Source organism: Taeniopygia guttata, chromosome 7 (assembly GCF_048771995.1).
Source record: "Taeniopygia guttata chromosome 7, bTaeGut7.mat, whole genome shotgun sequence".
NCBI lineage: Eukaryota > Metazoa > Chordata > Aves > Passeriformes > Estrildidae > Taeniopygia > Taeniopygia guttata.
In genome coordinates, this window is record NC_133032.1 from 23,022,293 (window position 1) to 23,046,805 (window position 24,513).

Sequence of the window (24,513 nt, forward strand, 5' to 3'; positions counted from 1 at the left end):
ACATGAAATTAGAAGAGAAAGCGATTCAAAACTCCCCCACAACAGCTCTTCCAAACCACAAAGCCCAGCAAACCAGCTAAGAAGCAAGCAGGCAACACTATGTATCTAAATGAATCCTTTTAAAATCCTCTTTGCTTTGCAGCTCATTCTATACTCAAATGGTACTGGGAGGGTTTTTAAAGTAAATGTCTAGTGAAAGTTCAAGAAAAATTTAAGCAAAAAAGTAAAGATCATGTAAATATAAGTTAAAGGGTCACTGTTTTAGTAAAGCAGCAGGGAAGCTAAAGCAAACAATTAGGTCTTTTGTGCTCAAACAATTGGCTGGATTAGTGCTTGAATGGACACAGAAATCTTACGTATCAAATAAACTGTATTGAGAGTTGGAGTATCAATTTACATATGAAGAATATGACTAGAGATCAGTGCAGGAGGGGATCCACAACTGTGACATGGTACACTGGCCAATTTTCAGAATCACTGGCATCTAGACAGGCCTTGACTTCAAGTGACACAGCTCTGCTTGTCCCAGCAGAGACGTGCAGACAGGCAGCAAGATAAGAACTCATGAAAATCTGAGTACAGGAAACTAGAGCTGGCCTTTCTCTGGCATTTTTTGAATGTCTGAATCACCAAATCTTTTTTTAAGTAGCTTTGGGCATAATCTTTGAAACACAGATTTTATCTTTTTTCTGGGCACAGGATGAAAGAAATAATCACTTAATGTGCCATAAAGAAAGCAAGAGGAACAAGAAAGAAAAGAGAGTAGGAATGCACAAGGTTAAAAACAAGGGGAAAACAAACCTATGGTGGTAATGTGTGATTGGACAAAAGAACCCCAGTTAAACAAGGAAAGAAATCCTTACTGGTCACACACAGGGTCAGAAATAATACCGGGGAGAAATTTCAAGTAGTCTGCTACTATGCTTAACAGAAGAAACAAGATCCTGCAAACTAAGCTTGAGAATTATTAAATATGAAATTAGAGGAAATTATTCCAACACACTGGATAAATACAGCAGGCTCATCTGCAGCAGCATGCTCAACTCTGGTTAGGCTGTTAAGAGATACTCAGATTTTTGAGAAAATACAATCAACTGATGCTCAAACTGCAATGGGATTAGTGCATCTGTGAATGAGTGTCAGCAGCTCATCCCAAATACCCACTGCTAGATGTGCAAGGAAAGAAGAGGATTGTGTGACAGTAAATAAAGTCACAAAGGCCATTTGACTGCAGACCGAATGTATCAGACAGTCTCATGAGAAGGCAGTGACTACTGCTGGAGAGAAGTAATCCCTGGCTTTTGGAAGTGAAGGTTTCAGCACATGTGTCTTCATTTTATAAAGTGTTCCAAATACCATTCTTATATCTGAGGTAAAGTCACTATAAATTCTTTAGAATTTGCTTCTTCCTGATACCCAGGACACCACCTCAGAATCCTACAAGAAATCCTCCTTGTGTCAGGTAAGAGGGAGTCTCCAGTCAGAACACCAACCTTCTCACAATTTATTTTTTCTCAAATTTTCTAAACTTACTTTCATTTCAGGGACGCTTCATCTTCTGCTCTAGAGACAGAATACATACAGCTTCCCTTTTATATGAATCCTGCATTACCACCCACCTTTGATCCCCTTCCTCTCTCTATATCTGCTATTGTAATTTCACAGACTTTGCCAGGAGGAACCACTAGATCACTTAAGCAGAGCTCCAGTATAATGCAGGCACTAACTTTCACCCAGCCACCCCTGCTGAAATCCATACACTTCAGTGAAATGAAAGCAAGAGATTAAATTGTACACTGCAGGAGACCCTGCAGCACAAGCTGCACTGGCAGAAAACTGGGCAAAACCATATGCAAATTATTCCATCAGGAAACAACTGCCTGCACTGCAGAGAAAGTCAGTCAATGTTACCAATTTGGCATTAAAACCTCACTTCTTTCTAACACAGAATCTAAAAGTAGAACATGCAATATGTAAAAATTACTGATAATCTAATTTTCCCTTAGATGTCTATGCTATGTTGTATGTAATGAACACTTTCCCTATCCTTGACTAACTGCTGGTGTTTAGGAGAGAATAAAAAAAATACAAACAAAAGCCACCACAGAACAACATGAACAAAGGAAAAAGCCCTCTCTTACAGCAGAAATTATGCTAAGATTTTATTATAATTACTGTCTTAATGCAGCTGATACAAATTCAGACTTAATATCTGATCTGTAGATTTGCTTCTGAAACTTCTAAGTATATACACAGTAAGTTTACAATTCAAGCCAGCATGGTCCTACCATCTTTACAAGTACTGGTATAAATGCCTTATTACCTTCTCAGATGGAGGGCTGGAACCTTATGGCAAGATGGAAATCACACAGTTTAATTCTCACACCACTGGGTTTGCACAGTGCTTTCATAGGCAGAGACTCCTTCACAACAGCAGGAACGATGCCTTCCAAGAGCACATCTCAGCAGAAGACCGGGCAGGATTCCTATACCAACAAGCAAGGCACACTGCACCCAGAGTATCAGCAACCTCTCTATTGTTCTAGGCTATGAAAAATATCTTGCCCTAGAAAAGAAAAAAGTGACTTAATGACACTAATGACAAAAATGTAGGAAACAGGCTAACAGCTCAGAAGGTTCTATTTATAGGGGCTTAAGCCTGAGGTAGGCCTAAGTGACAGTGACACCGTTGATAATTAAAAAGGACGAAGTACTTCACTATACTGATAACAAACGTTAATAATATATGTACTTTGAAAATACAGAGTAAGAGACTTCAATCAGATTCCAGTGACCTCTTCATGACAATTTCTATCCCAATCACACCAGTAGTGATTAGATGTTCACCAAGTTAATGGTCAATGACATGCATGACATGAGCTCTGGACTACAAAAATACGTTTTTACTAGCTTGTTTGTCACTTTATATTGCAATCTGTCAATCCTGTTCCATTTGGAAGTATTTTTTAAAATATTCTGCAAAAAAAATAATTTATATTCATCTATTCTCAGTTTATGCAATGAAATATACATTACAAAGAAGTAACATTACAAGTAATGACCTTGTCTGGCTGTAGTGAAGATGAGCAACGTGAAGGTCCTCAAACAGCATTAATACCAAAAGTGAGCACAGAACCCAACACTGGGACAGCCCCACAGGCTGGAACAAGGTACCCACTTAATCAAATTGCACCACTGCCAGACTTGGCAAATGGCACCTGCTGAACAGTTCCAGAAAGTTCAGAAGAGAAGAATTAATACGTCATTTTCCCTGCCCCTCGCTCACTATGAAGAGCCTTGTTCTGTGACAGCAGAGGAGGGATGAAATGGCACACAAGAAATACAGCATGTCTAACTTTAGCTTCCCTCTATTTCTGATGGAGTAACTTCAAAGGCAGCAAAGAAGTTGCAGTCTGCTCCCATTAAAATTCAGAACAGTTTCCCCTGAACAACTTCAAGAGGAGAACTTTATATTAGGAAAAGCACACACCACTGAAATCAGACAAAATACACTTTAAGAGAAGTATTGTGATTAAAGGAGTGTTTTCAACAGCACTGCAGAAGTTCACAGTGACTTACCCAACCTCTATTCTATGGCAATGCTATACATATCCAAAAGGCTGGCACACCAGCAATGGAAAATGAAGGTAAAAGACAAGGAGGGGAACTCCTATGACTTAGGGTAGTCAGTACTCACTGTGCAACAGCATTTGCCCCAAGTACTTTTCCCTTAGAAGAACAAAAGCACAGCTGTGTAGGCAATGCTTGCTTTTTTAACAGCTAAATACCTCTTCCTGTGTCTACATATGGTCCAGTGCCTAGAGATCAGCTATCACACCCATGTAAGAGGGAGAAATGAAACTAAAAGTACTACAACACTCATGTATCCCATCTCTTGTAAGCTGTGAGCCACCATGTGACTACAGCCTGCGTGGAATCTCAAAGTCCCCACCTGCAGTCAACAGGGCACATGGGGCAGAAATCAAGCTTAACCACACAACAAACAAAACAAAACAAAAAAAAAGCAGGGGAGCTGTGAAGTTTTGAAAGAGTATGACAACTACTGTGATAAACAGTATGACTTTTACTACTAAACAGATTTCCAGCCATAAGACCTCAAAATAATTAACTAAAAATAACCTGAAGTGATAATAAGGTCAAGCTTGAACATGCCTTAAAAACTGGAGAAAGCTGAATGTGTTCCTTGAAGTAATCAGATAATGCTGGAACAATGCAAAGGAATTACAATCAACATGAAAACACATTTTAAAACGTGAACATTAAAACTTAGCTTTGCTGCTGTCAGACACAGAGGTGCCTGTGTGAATTCACATGTACAGCACACCTTTCCCACAATAAGAATGCAGATAAATTGCCACTTTAAAATGGGCAGGCACTCCAGAGAAAACACAAGACACTATCGTTGACTCGCGATGAAAGCCAGGAAAAATATAAAGACTTTTTAATAAGACAAATCTAAATTATTTAAATAGCACTTAATGCTTCTACCATTTTATCTTTTACCCCACTTACAGTCTCATTAATATCAGTTACTTCCCACAATAGCTTTGTGACCAAGGCCATCTACTGGTGAGTGGGGTGAATCAATGAGGTTTGTTGGCCAGATTTAATTAGTGCTTGTCAAGATTTAGGCACATGTATCGAAATTGTGCCAGGCAGCTGTCAGGAATTAATAAATATGATCACAATTTTCGATGAACAAATAAAAAATTAAGGCTTCCCAAATCCACATGGACCTAAAGAACCATGATGTTGCCCAGGGGAGAAGAGTGTGGTATTTTGAATCTGCATCCCGTTGTAATCCAGACGTCACGTCACCTCACTGCTCTGTGTAAAATGAATCAGACATATCAGTGTTGCTAATAGAGATATGAATTTTACCCCCAAAATCACTACCAAACCAGGTAACATTGTTTTCAAGAATTAATGGGGTCTGAATGGAAACATTTGTAGGCTAAAACTGCAAGCATTTGAAATGGAGATCTATTGGCTGCACACCATAGTTACAATTGTAGTTGTCCCCAGGCACTAGGCAACAGAAATGGATACCAGGCAAGGAAATGGAAGGGAAATTAAGCACACCCACATCCTTACACACTGTCATTTCCAAGGTGATGTCTGAGACGGATCAGCAAGGGAAACTGGGAGCAATAGCAAGCTATGACACAGAAATCCCCACACTATTCTACTGTTAACTGCTGGGCACCATTGTTCCCAAATCAGGAAGATGTTTTTAATAAGACACTTCCTTCAGCTCTTTTTTCCAAACTCTGTAATACTTAAGTTAGCCCTATGATTTTTAGAGTAAGGTATTTGAGTGGTAGCACTGGAAATCCCCAAATTACAAGACAATATTCTCCCCATTTTTGAGATGAAGTAAAATTAACCCTTTACTCATCCTTTCTGCCATAGGAATTTCTAGCAACCTCAACAGCATATAGAAATATATTCACTAGGAACTAGCCTGAAGAAAGTAAAATAATTTCTTATTGCTACTTTTGGATAGCAACATAGAAACCAGAAGTTCTTGTTTTGCTTGAACAAATGACACAGAAGAAAATATCTCCACAAGCGAAAATGTGGTTGCCATAAAATGTCAAATTCCCTTCAGTGGCCATCACTTCAGTCTGATTAATTGCTATGATGATCAGATTTATGACAGAGACTTTATGGATGGCAGGTAAAATGAGGCAAACCTTCCACGTTTGTCCATTAAAAGTTGGGTTTGGGGCTGGTTTGTGAGGGTTTTTCTAGGGTGAGATGGTGTTTTTTCTTCTGAAGCCAATATGAGACTATAAATCCAGTTTAATTACACCAGTTTTATTCAGTGTGGAAGAATGCCATTTTCCAATACAGCGAGCTTAGTAATTTATATGCCTGTCTGATTTATTTATGGTGCAATAAATCCATGGATAGTTCTGTGTCTGTTGGGAGATTTGCAGTCTCCAGGATAAGTTTTTAATTGAAGATCAGAAGTGGGGAAAAAACCCAAACCTCAAACTGCTGCCTCCTTTGGCTCCAACCCACAAGACAGACTACTTCAGAAGAATAAAACTGTTGCATGTAAATTTCCAATCACATATCACATCTTTTGCAGCAAAAGTGTGTTATCAACTAGCTGATGAGCTTTAGATGTTCCTCTCATTAAGTCATTGGATCAAAAGAGCTGAACTATGGAAAATTAAATTTATACCTTCAATTACAATTACTATGAATCACAGTAATTACACTTAACACTTTCGAAACACTGCACTTATGTCTACAACATGCCTTGGTAGACAGTTGGCTTTATATTTGAAGATGATAAAGGGGATGAAGAACCCTGTTATGATCTCCTGTTGATCTGCATAGAAAAGCCTCCAGCTACTTACACCAAAATTTCATGTTCAGAAACCAGAGATGAAGTGACAATAAGGAAGTTGTTCAGTTGCAACATTGTAAAGATTTGGTCATTTCTTTAACACACATTTGAAACAGAGGACTTCATTTAACTTCATTCCTCTTTTAAATTCATGTTTTCAACTGATTTTTCTTCCATAATTCTCTAAACTTGGAATTGCCTATACACTACTGAATTGAAAGGAATGAGTTTTTTTTTTTAATTTTCCAAAACATATATATCTGTTTGAGCCATTTTCCCAGTGCAATCGTAAAAGCTTTTTCTTTCTCCAATCCTGCAGCAAATACTAATAGCAGCTCTAACTTTCTTAACCTCAAATGTATTCAAAAGCAAGATTACCTCAAAATGAACTGCTGAGGCTAGACAAGCTAAGAAGTCCATCTACCTTTATTTCATCTTGCATATTATTGTTATATATTGTACAGTCCCTAAAGAAAAAAAAGAAACACAAGAAAGTAACTTAGAAGGGCCATCACTCATTAAGTGTTGTTTATTTTCAAATAGTACCATTTCTTGTCAGAATGTAAGAAATTGACATATCCATTGCATCTGCCTGAATGAAACTGTGCTGTCTAAACGCCTTGGATGAGCACTGGAACAAATTAAATTTCTACCAGCCTGTTCCAGGGAAAAGGCTTTGCTGTAACCATGCAGCACAGTGCAAGCTTCAGAAAGAATTTATGGAAATCATACATAGAAAATTCATCCCTCTTTTGGAGGAAAGGGCAGGAAGGGAAAAAAAGACCCCAAAAAGCCTGGCATTTGTTACATCAAAACAATTACAGTGGTACATAAAAAGGCTGTAAGAAGGCATTTATTCTAATAGCCTTGGATGTTCAATCCGTGTAATAGTCCAGTCTGGTTTTGCTCCTTCTGTAAACTCCCTTTGGAACCTGAAAAAGGAAAGATAATAAGTGAAGAGTTGTTAAGATTTATTTGACCTTAAGGAGCTACTAATATGACAAGGAATCATAAAGAAATACTTTACTTCAAACTTATTGCTGTAAAAGCTACTTAAAACTTTAATGCTTATTGCCCAAAATGGAAGATAAGTTATTTCCATAGTACGAAACAGAATGCACTGACTTCAGAGTATTTAGGTTCAGATCCCACAGACAGGATCAAGCAGCAATTGTAAAGACCCTGATATCAAGAAAACACTCAGTTTTCACAGCAGGAAAGCTTTACAGGAGATCTGGATCTGTAAATAAAGGGTTTCATTCAATGGGATGGTAAGTGAAGGGAAATCATGTGCTCCATATTTTACTTGAAAATTTTCCTCCTGCCCGAAGTGTAGTTTAAAAGGTAATATATATTCAGAACTACATCAAAGATCAAGTTAACAGTAGTACTGAGTCTCCCCCATCTAAAGACAAGTCTGAGCTTCAAGCTGAATTCTCATGTTCTCAAATTATCAGCATGTCATGGACAAGAGCAGTATAATACCACTGCTTTTCAACTATGTGCAAATCCACTCCTGCAAAGTGGGATTGGGAAGATATTTAGGCTTTAGGGGAACGCTCTCAAGGTTAATGGAACCTTAGAAATCTCCAACTCTAAGGAAGATGCTGAATTCATCTGAGGAATGGATCCACAACAATCTATCCAATCAAAAAAGTACTTGTCTACTCATGAGTGTTACTTTTGTTTCAGAGCTCCTCATCACCTAGACTCCATATTTTCAATTTCAAAAGTGGATGTAGAAATCCTTGATCATACCACATTTATCACATAAAAATCCTCACTTCTCCCAGCTTCTTAGAATCTTATTTTCAATACATTTTGCCAACTGTGTAGATATTTTCTGCACTGCTCTGATATCAGTACACCAATACAGACATTATTTATAAGCATTCCTATGAAAATCCATCTTCCTAATGAGCGCTTTGAAGATCAGAAACCTCATTCAGTGCTCCAAATACCACTCTCCCTTACAGAAGAAGAGTTCCCATTAATACTGACTCAGAAGCGAGAAAATAACATCATGACATTGGGGATATTTTAAAAATTTGGCCCTAAAACCAAAACTGGAAAGCTGGATGACAATTAACTTAGATTAGAATCAAAGTAAATTAAAAACACTGGCTTCTGCAGTGGCACAGTGGGAGCGCTTGCAGAACTGCCTACCCCACAGGACCTCATGGACATGGGACAAGAAAGGGACAAGCAAGCTTACTCATAGTTTGCGGTTAAAAGATGCTTCTTTTCTTTTGTGTTTTCATCTCCAAACACAATCTGGAAGACTTTGGCTTCACCTGGTACTTCATCAGGTAGATTAGCACCATTTAGATACCAGAAGCACATCAGGATGCTAACAAACTTTCTTCCTGTTGGAAATAAATCAAAACTTAGTTAGAGCTAAGTTAGATCTCATGTTTCTCGTTGGTCAAATACTCCTATTTGCTACCTAGCATATATTCTACTGAGACCCTGGAAGGACAGCAGACTTCAGCCATAAAGAATACAGGATAGAATAATGAGTGATAAAGCTATTTTATGCCATACTCATGCTGTTAAGCAGAAATAAAAAATACACTCTGTAAAAAAATATGTATTTTATCATGAGTGTGATGTCACATGTATATAATGAAACTGTATAAAAAAAGTTGGCTCCCACAAATTCCAAAGCTAACTACAAATGTGTGCAGAGTAGTTCAAACGTGGGAGCAATCTAAGAGGAGAAAAAGAAATTCCTGTTTCCCAAACCATGAAAAATGCTTCCTGGGTCTGACAACTTGAAATGCTCAACTGAAGACCCAGGGTTAGACCCACATATCACCTCCACTGTGTCTGACAGTGAACAAAAAACAAAATGCTGGTATCCAATCAAAAGAAAAACTTGCTTGAGCTCAGCACTAGCTTAAAAAAACCCCCAAACCATTCAAGGATTCCTAGAACAAAATGTATTTCATGACAGAAAGACTAAACCAGCAAAATTTACTTCATTACCAGCCTTCACTATTCTTTTTGCAGGATGCATTTTCATTGTCAAAGCAAACAGCTTTTAACATATATTAGAATAATTGTTTTTGAGGTGGTTTCACATTGCTGAGGAATAATAACATAAAATTCTGTACAAAAGAAGAGGAATAAGCAAAACCCAAACAGAAGTCAAAACAGTACCATGATGTATTAACGATAATGTGTGCCCCTAGTTTAAAAGGAAATAAAGAAATTTTACATGGATGAATTAGAAACTGAGAAACAAGGAATGAGAAACAGTATTCAAAACCAGATCTGCATGGAAAATGTGTGTTCAGTAGCAAACCCAGGAAATAAGACTGCTCATTGCTGAAATGTTTTAGGGTTCTAAACATACCATCATCATCATAGTAAATGCGAACATCTCCTTCTGTTGTGTACATGATTGCATCAATGTCAGCTGCTAAAGCATCCCTGTGGCTGTCAGGGAGCAAAGAAATCTTTTCCTTCAGCACCTGAAGTACCTAAATTCAGAAAAACTGTCACTTAGTTTTTCATTAGGAAATTTAATTAACAATCTATTTCTACTGCAGTTAATAAAATGAGCTGTACTGCTAAAACATTCATCTAACACGTGTAACAACTGAAGTGAAAAAGCACTAGGAAGTTTGGGCATTCCTAAACCCTAATTCAGCAACACTGAAGAAGGTCCTTACTGCTCAAAACAAGTGAAAACCAAGTATCTTAAAAAATGTTTAGAAAAGGTACTGTCAAAACAGCAGCAGCAACACAAGCCATGTCAGCCCAGAACAGACCAGTGAAGCTTGCTCCACAGTCACACTCTGCCTTCTCACTGCGGAATTCCCTCTATGTGCAGGTTCTTAAGCTTGCAATTCGGTATCTTTTAGCTATCTCTCACAAATTTCTTTGAAAATCAGTTTCATTAACAATGAGTTTCTTTGCCATTTTGTGATCCACACTCCATTTAGAAAAAGTTTAAACACTTGCAAATCAGAACTGACTGAAAATTGTTCCCTTGGTAATTAATGTCCTTGTGACACTCACATCCATATTATCTAAGTGTCCTATGATCCACACAGCTCTGTTAAGTAGAAAATGGTGGGGTGCAAAAACTGCACTGAAGTAGCACCCCAAATACCACATACGAAAGTCAATTCACAAGAAAGTATGAAACTAAAGAACTTATTTTTAACTAATACTCATTTTTTACCCTAACTTGATCTACTATTTTTGAGTAACAAACAAATGCAGAGGTAACATGGAAGCGAGAGGCAATCTTCACAAGGAGACATTGGTTTCTAGTACATTTTGCAGGTACAAAATTCACTGGCCAAAGAAATGAAAAAGTAGTATGGGATCGCAGCCTCATCTACTACATCCTTGGCTCACATGAAATCTCTGCATCAATGTAAACCTGAAAAATTAACAGCGACCAGAGCAAGTTCTTTCAAGAGGAAGCAGAGATGCCCTTTCAGAACAACTGCAAGAAACAAACTCACGTTTTATTGCTATCTCTGTTCAGAGAGGAGGCAAGACTGTTCAGAGGGGATGCACTAGAACAGCACCAGAGTTTTTGCTGCAAAGGCATGGGTGGCAATAGGACAGGCCATGCTGACATCCTGTAAACAAGGCAGACAGAGACCTGGAGTGTCTCCTCCACTTGACTCTGATGCATCTGTTACCTCCATGCCCTGGGAAGGCCAAGACAACTTCAGCAATTAAAAATTCATAAAAACACAGAAAACACAGCACTGATGTTTAACCAGGTCAGTCATATCCCTGAGACCATGACACAAGACTGGGGCCTTCCAGCCAAAACCAGTAATCAGCTGTATGATCTGATGGGGGTGGGAATGTATCAGTGCAGCAGGGATAAGCACAAAACCAGTTTATTTCTTCACATGAATTCTGGTGCATAGACTGAGTCAGCTTCAGCCACCTGCCTACACCTAGAGACACACAATTCCACCTGCCATCCAGAGCCTTTCCATTCTTCCTGGTACACCAGCCATCTTTCTGGCCTTTGGTCCTTATGCTCACCAGCCAAAATACAGTTTTTTGTTTTAAATACAGTAACTTCAAATTAAGTTTTATGCCTTGAAATTAAACATATAAAAGCTGTAGCACAAAAAATTTCCCACCTTATGTCACATTATGCTGTTTTTCCCAAATTAAACCAAACTGGCAACTTGTAGATAATGACGGACTGAATCATCCATGTTACTTTTTAACAGGCTTTTTAACTGCTAGAATAGGAGAGGTAAAGCATTTACCTCTGCTGATACAAGTTCTTCCAGCAGGTCAAGTTTACGTTGAGACAGCAGCTTTGAAACAACAGAAAAGGCCTACCAAAATAAAACAGAAACAAAAACCACACATGAACACGAAACTCTAGGTTGGCTTATTTTTCAGACAAATACGTAAGTATATGAGAAGCTACCCAAATATTCCATGATTTAAGATTTCAGTATTTGCAGAGGGTATCACCACTGGAATGTAATCTCTCCAGCATTACAAGAGTGATTTCATGGATTGATAAAAACATATGATTTATTTTCAATATCTTATTTAAAACATTAAAATTATTGGAAGCTTATTTAAAAAGCTTCCAATAGGTGAATTCATAGTTTACAAAAGAAAAAAAAGCTTTGCAGTATTTTGTATGTTGCTTTTATTCATTTTGATAATTCAGTCTGTGTCTTTCCCTGCCCTCTTTTCCAACTCATCTTCTTGTTTCAGTCAAAACTGATGCTGCAATTAAAAAATTTGCTTTAGAAATCTGGTTTAGTCTCTAGACTTCAAGAAACTCAACTCTCCTTTCTCCCCTCAATTTTGCAGGCATATTTGCATACAATCATGCCTCTACATATTCAACTAGTGCACTTGTGAAGGACAGTGTATTTAGGACTATGCACCAAGTAAAAACAAACAAACACCAGAACAAAACCTAGGAAAAACCAGCCAAGGTAAAACGGGTGGTTCTGCACAGACTTCATATTATTGTAGGTTGTGGGTTTTTTCCTCTCTTGAATTGATCCTAATCATTTTAACATTCTGTCCCCTGATGTGATGTTTTGAGCTAGTTTTTTGTTAAAAACATAAAAAGTTTACCAACACATACTCTGTAATTTTCATATAACTAGCTCTGAGATACTTACCTCTCTGACACATTCTGTTGACAAGGCTTACTGGGCTCATAAATTTGGAGAAATAAATATATATACACCAGTTCTATGTCTAAGCTTGATCATTTCAGGAAAACCTGCTAAGAGGAGACACACTTCTCCTTAAAGTCTCTATAACATTTGGAAGCACGCTACTTTGGGGGATGGCTTAACAAGTTCATTTTAATTGTGGAATCTGGGAAAACAAGAAATTTCTGAAGGAAAATATAGCTCTGCTAATGCCATTTGCCTTGAAATGTGATGCTTGGAGCCAACAGGGGGGAACTCCATATATTTTACACACAGGAGCACATTTGTGCTATGACGTCCACACATAATAAAATCAGGCTGGACATCAAGATGAATTTCTTCATGGAAAGGGCTGTCAAACATTGAAATGAGCTGCCCAGGGAGGTGGTTGAGTCATCACCCCTAGAGATGCTTAAGGAAAGACTCCGGTGCTGATGCCAGAAACTGGTTGACAAAGCGGTGTTTGGTGACACATTGGACTCAACATACAACACAGATACAGAGCTCATGGAGTGGGTCCAGCAGCAAGGACTGGGGGACTGGAGCATCTCTCCTACAGGAAAAGCTTGTGGGGTTGGAGTTCTTCAGCCTCAAGAACAGATGGCTGAGAGAGACCTCATGAATGTGTATAAATATTTAAAGCAGGGGGAGTGTCACAAGTATGGACCAGGTTCTGCTCGGTGGTGCCAAGCAACAGGGCAGGAGGCAACAGGGCAGGAAGCAACGAGTTTCTGCAAGGGCAGAAACTGATGCACAGAAGTTCCACCTGAACACAAGAAAGAACTTCTTTACCGTAAGTGTGACCAAGCAGAAGAGATTGCCCAGAGGTTGTGGAGTCTCCCTCACTGCAAATATCCCAGACCCGTCTGGACACCATCCAGTGCCATGTACTCTAGGACGACCTTGCTGGAGCAGGATGGAGCAGATGACCCACTGTGGCCCATTCCTAGCTCACCTGTTCTGTGATTTTGTGACTATCTCTAAAGTTTTCTCCAGCCTAACTGGTTCTCTAACTCCATGAAAATAACCGCAAGCATCGGCAGCCCCTGCGGAGGGCCAGCGGGACCTTTCCCCTCAGGCCGGCCGCTCTCCTCGCCCCGAGGCGCCAGGCCCGCTCACCTGCTTGGCTCCCCGCGTGAATTCTTCGATGCTGAATTCCTGGTCGAAGTAGAGGCGGATGAGCAGGTAGTAGAAGCGGGTGCGGAGCCAGGCGAAGGGGCTGGTGATCCTCACTACCATGACGCGCCGCTGAGGGCCCTCGGTCCCAGATCCGGCGCTGCTGGCGAACCGAGCGCTGAGCTGGGGCGGACGGGCCCGGGCGGGGCCCGGCGGGCCCGCTGCGGCCGCGGCCGGCGGCAGGAGCCGGGCAGAGCCCGCCAGCGCCCGCGCCAGCCAGCGGACACGGCCCGGAGCCGCGCAGCGCAGCGCCATGGCCGCCCCGCCCGCCCCGCCCCTCCCGCGCGGCCGCGGCTCCGCTCCCCGGAAACGCGGCTGAGGCCGCCCTCAGGGCGCTCCAGCCCCGGCACCGCCGCAGAGGGGCGGCCGCGCGCTGCTGCCCTGCAGGGCCGCCTCTGAGCTACGGTGTCCTGGTTTGCGCTGCCCAGACAACAGAGATAAGGAGCTACTAGGGAGAGTCCAGCGGGTGCCACAGCTACGATGGACGGGCCTGGAGCATCTCTCTTCATGAGGAGAGACTGCGGGAACTGGGCATGTTCAGTCTGGAGGAGATTGTGAGGAGATCTCATGAATGCATAGAAATACCTCAAAGGCGGGTGCCAAGAGGATGGTCCCAGGCACTTCTCAGTGGTGCTCAGTGACAGAACGAAGAGTAATGGCCATAAACTAAAAGATAATGAGTTCCACCTCAGCTTGAGAAGGAGCTTAATTAGGTTGAGGGTGACAGAGCACTGGAACAGGCTGCCCAGGGAAGTCATTGGATTCTCCCTCTCTGGAGATATTCAAACCCCACCTGGTCATGTTCCCGTGTCACCTGCTGCAGGTGACCCTGCCGTGGCAGGGCTTGGACTCGATGCTCTCCAGAGATCCCTTCCAGCCCCGGCAATCCCGTGATCCGTGGGCTCCCGGCCCTTGCCCGGAGGGCGAGGCAGGAACGCTTCTGCGCGGGCTCTTCTTTCCGGGGGAAGCGGCGGGGCGGACGCGGCGGCGGCGGCCATGGAGCGGCGGGAGCAGCGGGCGGTGGCCGTGGAGCGGCTGCAGGGGGTGACGCGGGAGCGCTTCCTGCGGGACATCTACCCGCGGGTACGGGGCGCTCTGCCCGGGCCCGCCGCAGCGACTGCGGCTCCACGGACACACGGGCAAGGCAGGAGGGGTCTGAGGACCCCTCCTCAGCGGGCGCAGCTGGGGCAGGCCAACCTGGGTTTGGGTTTGTATGTTCCCGGAAGGGTGCCCTGATCCATTGAGGGGAATGGGAGTTTAGGAGCAAGGAGCTTCTATAGGCGGGTCCTGTCTGAGCTGCTGGCAAGTTCCGACAGGTGATCTCTATAAGAGTCCATTTCGTTTGGCAGTGGTTAAAAAGGTAGTTTTGTTGTTTTGTAATCTCTTGTTTTATTCCCGACACCCCCCCCCCCCCCCCGCCCCTTACTCCCCACCCTCCGAGGTCCCAGTTAAAAGCAGAAGTCTCTCTACTTTTTATGTGCAGGCTCGATCAAACCTGTTCGTTGTTGTGAGCAGCAAGGAATCTTGATACAGATGGAAAGAGCTTCTTTCTCTCATGAGAGCATAATAGCATCACCACAGCTCACAGGCTGCACCTTAACTGTGTGGGCTTTTACATGTTTTGTGCTAAGCCTTGACTAGAACGATTAAATTTATTCCTTCTTCTGCTGGGATTTCCTAAATGACCCCAGCACAAAGTGTGGGCCATAATTATCTTTGCCTCTCCATATCCTTCCTTACCCAACTAGGAAAGAACACATAGTTAATAGAGAAACAGTTCCATAATTTGCTGCATTTTGTTTCAACATTCAGAATTTGATTCACATTGCTTATGAACAGATTAGTTGTGACCTTGTGTAGTGGGTCCTGGCGTTCAACTGACTTGTTTGCTTGGATGTAATTTGAAAAATTAATTATGGGGGTTTTTTTTTCTGTTGGATGCTGTGATCATTCACCACTGACTTTTTTTTTGTTGTTGTTTCTTAGAGAAAGCCAGTAGTGCTGACAGGACTGGAACTGGGCACTTGCACCACCAAATGGACAATAGATTACTTGAGCCAAGCTGAAGGATCTAAAGAAGTAAAGATTCATGTTTCTGCAGTGCCACAGATGGATTTCCTCAGTAAGAACTTTGTGTATAGGTACTTCACTCCAAGGCCTCTTGTATTTTAAAGGCATGTGCTTGTGACTTAGACATACAGTGCATCTGTTTGAAGCTGAGGGTGGGAATAGGAAGATAGTTTGTGAAAACACGACATTATGTATCAAAGGGTTGTTCTAGATTTCTCCATCTTCTGTTAATTCTACACCCTGAATAAATAAAACAAAGGTGAGATGAGGGGCCAAACAGCACCTTAAAAATTATGTCACGAAGTGTTGTAAAGGTATTTTGTCAGAGCACTCTTGCAGGACATTTGAGCCTGGTATTTGCAGCTGTTAATTGAAAACAAACCAAAACACCCTTGATATCTACACCTGATGACATGGTATTTTGTTGTAGTTACATGGTGCATTCTCAGTGTTACTGAATACTGACAATTTCTGACTCACTGTGTGTCTGATCCCCTTTGAATGGTGTGTGTGTGCCAGCCAAGGTATTCCACTCCAGAAAGGGTGTAACTATTTAAAAACAAGCTGCTTTCAAAGTTAGCATGTGCAGCTTTCAGAATGTTCAAACCACTGGATACCACACGTCACCAGCTCTTTAATCTTGATGTGGACCACAAAAACCCTTGATCTCCTCTGGAGCTTCTCTTATGTAACTACCAGAACATCTCTTCAGAGTTCATCTAATCTCAGTCATTGTGTAAATTTACCCCCTTCAAGGGTCAATGCCTTTATTTTAGCAGTCCTTTGTTTTCCCCAGGTAGGAATAGGATGTGTTCAGTCTGTTAAGCTTCTAAGCGGGTGGGAGTTCATGCTGTATGTGTAAACAAGCCACAAGTCTGAGTGGAGCCTGTTGTTCAGGGGATACACACAAATTACAGTCATTATGCATTCTGCTCCTGCATAGTGAACTATTGAAATGAGGATGTACTTGAATAACTTTGCCTTATCTCCATATTTCATTTTCCCTGCTCTGTTTTGGGGTTTTTTTTAGTATCTCTTGCTGTGAGATACAGTTGTTCTGGAGTCTTAGTTTGAGCAGGTTTGTAGACAGCCAAATAGACTCTCTGGATGCTCTGATGGTGTTTCATTATAGCAGGTGTCAGGACTTTCACATGCTTCACTTGAAATCCAGGAAGCTTTGACCTTTTCCACAGCAAGCCTCTCATTCTAATCTGAAGGGACAATAAGTAGAAACAAAATAATAGAAACTCTGAGGACTTAACATGCAGTTCTATTAGTTTAAACTGATGAGCATCAGTAGTACTGCAGTTCTGTTGTAAGTTGCATGCTCCTACCCCTGTTTTTGTGTTGGTTCTGGAACTCATCCAGCCAGGTTGTGACGTGCTGCAGAAATCTGAATGGTCTTCTGCTTTTCTAGCTTTGTAAGCAGGTTCATGGAGAGGTCAGATGAGTGCCAGTGCTACTGTATGGGGGGAGATGGGGTGATTAGGGTAGATAGCAAGGGCAGAGCTGTGGTAGCACCAGAGTGCATCAGTTTAAGCTGTAGTAGAGCTGTGCTCTCACTTTCTTCAGCAGCAAACATAAGTGGACATGATAGAACAGTTTGGCTGAAGTCAGAGCACTGGGTTTTGTTTGGTTTCCCAATGACTTCAGTGGATTTTGTATTTGCCTATTCCAAACAAGCATAAAATGTTTAGAGAATTGGTTTAAGTACTGTCAGATGCAGGTTCACATTCTACTAAAAAAGATAACAGGATCAAGAAAAATTTTGCTTGAGAATGGTTTCTTCTTAACTCTGGGTCCTTGGAGGTTGCTCTGAAATGTGATGTTTACATGCAATAGTTCATGTTCATTATCCAGTGACACTTAGTGTGAGATGGTGAGCTGCGCAAATGTAACATTGAATTCAAAATAATAAATGCATGTCCTATTGATGATTATGCTTGGCTTGCCATGTAGTTATCAAGTGATACCAGAATCTGTAATCTGTATGAAAAGCTCCCATTATGTAGATAAATATATATCACTCTTACTGACTTCAGAGAGACCAGCTCTAATGCTCAGTGAGTCTTCTTGAATCTTCTGAAGTTGTGTTTAGTAAATTTAAGGAAAACTGCAAAGAAACATTTACAATATTGAGATTCCTGTATTTTGAGGAGCTGAGAAAGCATATATTAAAAAAAAAATCCATATAGCTGAAAAAAAAAATTATAGATGTACAAATGAAGGTAGACTCTGTGTTCCTGCACAAATTCATGGCAGAAAATGCATAGATATGAACATGTGCATCTTCCTTGTTGGAGTTTTCTTGATGCTGAGCTTTTCTGCAAATTTATAAAAATGTACAGTAAACCAGTCTAAAAATGACACACTTAAACAGTTAATCAAGTATTGTCACAATTTGAGTCTTAATTTGACTGTGAAAAATGTATTGTTCTGTGACTCAGACCATTCAGAACTCATAAGCTCAAGAGGGGATCTTAACAAATTGTATGAGCAGTTGGTGGAGCCAGATTCTCTGTGGTCCATGGTGACAGGACAAGAGACAATGGGCACAAGTTGAAATGCAGAAAATTCTGTTAACCCTTTTAACACACACAGACACACACTGTTTTACAGTGAGGTTAGTCAAACAATGGAACAAATGTAACACGTTGCCTAGAGAGATTATAGAGTCTCCATCCTTGGAGATCCATGAAACCGAACTGGATGCTGTCCTGTGCAAGCTGCTGTAGTGAACCCTGCTCTTGGCAAGGGGCTTGGACTGGAGGAGGTCCAGAGGTGCTTCCAGCCTCAGCTGCTACAGGATTCTCTTTGGATATATATTGGAACAATTCACTAAAGCAGAGAAGTTTCCAAGTGTAGGATTTCTGTCTTGCGAGAACTCTTCAAACATCTGCAAATACTGATTAGTCATCATGTTAATTTTAAAAAGTAAGAGATCAGCCTATTGCATCTTCCATTGTATTTGATATTAAGGGAGCTTATTATAAATCTAGGGTTTAGACCATGTGTTGTTACAGTGATTCATGGTATAAATTCAAATATTTATATTTCAGAACTCTGCCTTTTGATGCATTTGTACGAAGAGCAGCTGAAGTCAAGCACAAGGAGTACTTTCTTACTGAGGTAATTTCCTTAGTGCCACAGTTTCTTCTGCTGGTTATTTTAATGGTATATGGAGAGAAAAGTGATGAATTGTAATTTAAAGTCTTACTTCAGTGAAAAACTTGATCTTTGATTTAACTTTCTTGTGGGTTGATGCCAAAGGAAAAATGTGAGTGGTAGTTATTCTCAGAAGTTTTTTTGTATGTGTACAGGGTGGTTATCTTCAGTCATCCTGTGTCTCTTAACAAAAACTGCTTACATGAGCAAAAATTCCAATATGAAATTTAGAAATCAAACCTTGCTTTAGAATAACAGCCATATCATTTGTGTGTTTTGCAAGAAAATGTCATGAAGGTATTTTAGAATTTGATGACTATCAGAATACAAATCCAGACATATTGTAACATAACTTGTGAGTAGTAAATGAGTGGTTATCTCTACATATCAGTGTTCAGGCTAGGGATTTTTCAAATAACTGTGATTGGGAAGCAAATAGTTTTGAATGTAGACACGATTTTTACCTTTTATGCTGCATAGAATGCTGTAAGTTTTGAAGCCAATAAAAATAGTTTTCTGCATCAATATACTGAAGAACTTAAATTATAATCTGCATTTGCATTGAGTCTGTTCAGTAACAGCAATGCTGAAGCAGTTGACCAGTCTCCCCACACTTTACTCTTTTCCTTTCAGTTAACTTTTTTTTTCCCTTTTCTCATGATGAGCTGCAGGGATCAGTAAATGACAATATAACAAAGTAGCTGAATTTGTAGATGCCCTTTATTTGCACCATATTTTAATGAAAATCTGCATTAGATAAATGAGAAAATACAAGCTCTTTGCTTAAGTGTTTTGGTAATTCTTATTAAAAACCCCCAAAATTCTCTTTCTGTGTTCTCTTCAGGATGAAAAGTACTATTTGCGATCAGTGGGTGAAGATGTTAGGAAGGTAAGTTACTGGAGATTACAGTTCTAATATTGTAAAGTTGCAGTTTAGAAATATTTTTAAAAGCCTGTTGTCATACAACTTACTTAGGGTCACATGGTTTGTGAATCTGACTGAATTTAGGTCAGAGTACTTCAGTGTGTCTAAAATAGTTGCTGTTGCTTGGGAGCTGAGCTGATCATTGAAGGGTACATTGCTAAACTCCCTTTTTTTTAGCTTTTGTTGTAAACTAATATAAAAGGATTTATGTTGATCTCGTGCTCCTGCAGTGTGATTCCTAGCAGCCATGGTTAAGAGCAGCTCTCTGGCTGTTCTTATTAATGGCATTTGGCAAGTCAATGCTCAGAAGCATTTCTGATTTCAGGTGTTTGCCCATGCTGAAGTTCTAAGCCTGTTTCATATGATTGGAAATTATTGTGACGTGCTCCCCCATTTAAATGTGCATAGAGGGTTCTCTAAGAGTTATGCCCTTTCTGTTTCAGGATATTGCAGATATCAGGAAGCAGTTTCCTGTTTTAGCAGAAGATATTAATATTCCAGAGTATTTTGAGAAGGAACAGTTTTTCTCTAGTGTCTTCCGCATCAGCTCAGCTGGATTACAGTTGTGGACACATTATGATGTAGGTAATACATGGATTTAGCATAAAATGTTGCAGATGGCATTACAGAGTTGAGAGAATAAAGTGCAAATCTCTGTCAAAGATTAGAGAATAATAACAAACGTCACATATTTTGAAATAGTAAAATGAACTACAATCAGTAGTATGGTGAGTTTTAAACATTGCATTGCTTAGGCATAATATCTTAACTGGGTTTATGTCTAATTCCAGATTTGTAAGATTAAAGGATGTTTTATTTTGTTTCCCTTTTTTAAACCATTTTGAGTTTCAGTTGAAAATCTGAAAGACAGTAACTTTAAACATTTTTGTCTTCAACATTGCTTTAGGTTTTTTTTTTTTCACTCTAATGGTCAGATTAGGATAAATTCTAGTTGTATGATACACAGCCAACTGTGCAATGACTGTAGTGGTTTCTGGCTGCAATGGAATAGATTCCAAATAAGGTTGTCTTCTAACACTGCAGTGAGTTCTGAATAAATTTATTTATAAGATAATTCTTAGCATCTGAAGGTTTTATTAATACTCTTTTTATAAGCTAATAATTAGATCAGTTGAAGTCTATATATTTATTCAATCAACTTTTGGTTGGCATCTCTATTATTACACTCATCCCAGGTAATGGACAACTTCTTGATCCAAGTCACAGGGAGAAAACGAGTTGTTTTGTACAGTCCTCGAGATGCACCATATTTATATTTATCAGGTATGCATGATTTATATTTATCAGGTATCTAGATTGGAGTTTGGGGATCTTAGCTTTTCAGCTCACAAGTGTTGCACTGTAGAAAATAATCACTAACAGATGACTTGGTATAAAAGAAGTGATTTGTTCCTTTAACTCTGATTCTGTGTGCTTTAGTCAAAGCTAAGGAAAACAGCAGCTTTGCCTGATTATTTTCAACACCTAACTGAGGGAGTAAAATGTTCTGTCTGGGTTCAGAATGGCTTTTTAGATATCAGGAAAAGTGGTTTTTAGTGTTAATGAGGTTGCAGTTACAGAACAAATACAGACAACAGGAGAACATCTCTTCAGTGAATGAGAGGTGCCATCAGGTTTTTAAGAAATAAACCAGTACTAAATTTGACTAAAAAACTGCCATCTTCAGCAATATGATAATGCTTTGTTACTATTGGAAGAGTGGAAATGTTTATTCACTGAAATTTTCCTAGGTACCAAATCAGAGGTGCTGGATGTGGATAACCCAGACATGGAGAAATATCCCCTTTTCGTGAAAGCCAAGCGCTATCAATGTGTTTTGGAAGCAGGAGATGTGTTATTTATTCCAGGTAAGTAGTAAATAGTTCCTGACCATGGCATGGTATTAAACAGTCTTGTTTCTAATTTATGTTTTCTGGAGATGGTAAGAGATTACTAAAGCATTTCTCTAAGTAGGAGCATTGAAAGATGTTGGCAAAACTAGTTTACTTCTTCCAACAGTACAATTAACCCGAGAAACAGTATTATTATATCTACCTACAAACCTTGCTTTCCCTCAAATGTACACTCTATGCTCCTGATTTTGTGTCTTAATAGATTAATACTATAAAATTACCTTCTGAAATCTGAAATGGCTTCAGTGACCTGAATTTTTTAGTGACAGAATGTGAGTGAAATACCATTTCTGTTCTTCTGTAGCTCTGGCACTGAAGCACTATGAGGCACATGGTCTGATGAGAATTATGGATGGTACAGTTATTGGACCTTCAAACTATTAATAATAATTTTGGGGAATGGAAACATAAGTCCTAATGATTTTTCTGCACAAGCAGAAAGCTGCTTCCTGGACTGACATGACATAGTCAGGGAAAGGCATTTGCATTACTCCTATTGAACTACTCCTTGTTACTGATTTTATTTTAACTCATTGTGAGCTTGCAGCAGATATGACTTATCCTGTCACTTTTACATTATCTGGACAATATAAACAGGTCAGTAAACAAGAAGGCAATAGGTTTTCAGGAAGTAATTTTATAATTATTTCTTAGCCTTGGACTTGTTACCTAATTTTGAACTTACCTTTATGGTTCTTCCTAAATAAACTTTTGGTCACAGTTAGATAGTTGTATGTCACACTGCTGCTGATGTCAGCTTTCCTGTTTTCTGTTTATGAAGTCCAGGTACTTGTTTGTCTTTTCCAGTGGGTGAGCAGAGTTAAACTTGAGACACACTCAGCTCTCTTAAGAATGACTGGGGAGTACAGGGATTTTTGAGTCCAGAGTATGGTGCTTTGTCAGCATCCTGCAGTGCATATCGCTGAAAAAAAAAAAAAAAAAAGTTTTCTGAGGAATGTGTGTGGTTGTTATGAAGGAGGTAGAAGCAGCCCCTCTTCCTAACCTGAAAGAAACTTAATGTTAATTTCTCAGAATAAACCTTTCTATGTCTTCAGCACCTACAGGCAAATAAGATAAAATGAATACAGCATTCAGACTTTTAGCTTAAAATTCAAATATCCTAAATATACCATATTAAACTGATTCTTTAAATGCACTCAATGAAACAGAGATGTCTTGGGTTCCTTACCACAGTCATGATGATTCAGCTGAAAAGCCTCATGCCTTCATTATGAGAAGATTAGTGACTTTGGCTGAGTGACTTGGTTGATGCTGGTGGTTTACATTAATGCCTGGACAGAGTGTGCAAGGTTAGGGACTAAGTGAAAATAGATACCTGCATTTAGAGTGGAGGAGAGCAAGGTAAGGTGTTTTCCTTTCACCCAACACATGCTTATCATTTGCTTACATTTGAGTACCTCTACACTTCAGCAATTGTTACTTTTATGAGAAGTTATGGAGCAGCATAAATGTCTTGAAAAGTTTCTTAAATTTGGTACAATGCAATACATTCATATGGATATTTATGAATAAACAAAAATACAGTAGTTGAGGATTTTCCTCAACTAGATTTAGTTTGAGCAATTCTGATACTTGGAGTCACATGGAAGTTTTGGACAGTAATTTTTATTTTAGACACTGTTCTTTCTACAGCTTTGTGGTTCCATAATGTAATTTCTGAGGAATTTGGAGTGGCACTGAATGTCTTTTGGAAGCACCTGCCTGCCGAGTCTTATGATAAGACTGACACTTATGGAAATAAAGATCCCATGGCAGCCTCTAGAGCTATACAGATCTTGGACAGAGCCTTGAAAACACTTGAAGAACTACCTGAGGAATATAGGGATTTTTATGCTCGGAGAATGGTGTTACGCATCCAAGAAAAGGCCTATAGGAATGATTATGGATAAAGTAACACGCTGCAATTCAGCAAGGTCCCTTGCAAGTAGAAAATTGTTTGTTAGTATGGAGAGTGTCCATCTGTACTTACATACACTTTCTGTGAGACGAATAAAAACTGTCAATAAACACTCATCTATAACGAAGTTCCTCTTGTAGATTTTCTTCCTAGTTTTTCATGTGGAGTGAGGTCACAGTCTGCTTGATCTGGAGATTGTCTCTTTTCTGCAATAAGACAGACATTTGCTGTGCCTCCACTTACAACTGTACATTTTTGGAATGTTCTACTTAAATTTTTCTGAACAAAAGTTTTGGTATGTGGGCTGACAGCATGTGTGCTTAGAAGTCTTTGTGAATGCAACCTCATTACATTTTAGGAAAGCCATAGTGGTTTCTGAGGAGGTCCAAGCAAGCCATTGGTGGTAGCTGTAATGGTCATGGTTTCTTCTTAAGTGATAACCTAGCAATAGTGTAGGGAGTTTGTTCTCCCCCTTGTAGTGAGATAGAGTGGGTATGGGGAAAAAAAGCAAAAACAAACCATGCCAGATTACACTTAGAAGTTTGTGCAGCAGCTTGAGTGCAATGTTAATGATTTACCCTTTTCCTAGCTCAGTAATGTGTTACTGGGGGGAATATCTTTGTCACTGCCCCAGTGCAGTCAGACAGCATTGCTGTTCCTGCAATGCCAACAAACACTTGGCACTAATGTGCCCAAAAATCCATTCAGATACAATCCTGTTATCTGCAGTGAAGTTCAGTTGTGGAGTAGACACAGAACCTGTTGAGGCTGTTTTGTTACCATATGAA

At 39.9% G+C, this 24,513-nt stretch overlaps 2 protein-coding genes and 1 long non-coding RNA gene across 7 annotated transcripts; 1 reads left to right on the forward strand and 2 right to left on the reverse strand.

The window, feature by feature from the left end:
- Window positions 1-6,900: 6,900 nt before the first annotated feature.
- Window positions 6,901-14,667, reverse strand: MAIP1 (matrix AAA peptidase interacting protein 1). 4 transcript variants are annotated; one of them, XM_041717689.2, is made up of 7 exons: window positions 14,528-14,550; window positions 14,320-14,400; window positions 13,678-13,834; window positions 11,638-11,709; window positions 9,741-9,867; window positions 8,598-8,748; window positions 6,901-7,314 (listed from the first exon to the last, which is right to left on the reverse strand). In XM_041717689.2, exons 1-7 carry the CDS (start codon window positions 14,533-14,535, stop codon window positions 7,236-7,238), a joined length of 675 nt encoding a protein of 224 aa, XP_041573623.1. In that variant the 5' UTR covers window positions 14,536-14,550; the 3' UTR covers window positions 6,901-7,235. The 4 variants fall into 4 exon arrangements, with proteins under 4 accessions (XP_041573623.1, XP_041573624.1, XP_041573622.1 ...); XM_041717690.2 differs by lacking the exon at window positions 14,320-14,400 and having other exon boundaries at window positions 14,528-14,667; XM_041717688.2 differs by lacking the exon at window positions 14,528-14,550 and having other exon boundaries at window positions 14,320-14,521.
- On the forward strand, window positions 14,150-23,852 carry TYW5 (tRNA-yW synthesizing protein 5). Of its 2 annotated transcripts, none has more exons than XM_030277761.4 (8): window positions 14,150-14,288; window positions 15,721-15,875; window positions 18,864-18,933; window positions 19,814-19,858; window positions 20,338-20,475; window positions 21,091-21,178; window positions 21,646-21,762; window positions 23,461-23,852. In XM_030277761.4, the coding sequence occupies exons 1-8, from the start codon at window positions 14,268-14,270 to the stop codon at window positions 23,715-23,717; spliced, it is 891 nt and encodes a 296-aa protein (XP_030133621.3). In that variant the 5' UTR covers window positions 14,150-14,267; the 3' UTR covers window positions 23,718-23,852. The 2 variants fall into 2 exon arrangements, with proteins under 2 accessions (XP_030133621.3, XP_002188680.4); XM_002188644.7 differs by lacking the exon at window positions 14,150-14,288 and adding an exon at window positions 14,592-14,817.
- On the reverse strand, window positions 17,988-23,464 carry LOC121470304 (uncharacterized). Its single transcript, XR_005981072.1, has 2 exons — window positions 22,493-23,464; window positions 17,988-18,128 (listed from the first exon to the last, which is right to left on the reverse strand). It is a non-coding gene; the product is annotated as an uncharacterized lncRNA (long non-coding RNA).
- Window positions 23,853-24,513: the final 661 nt, after the last annotated feature.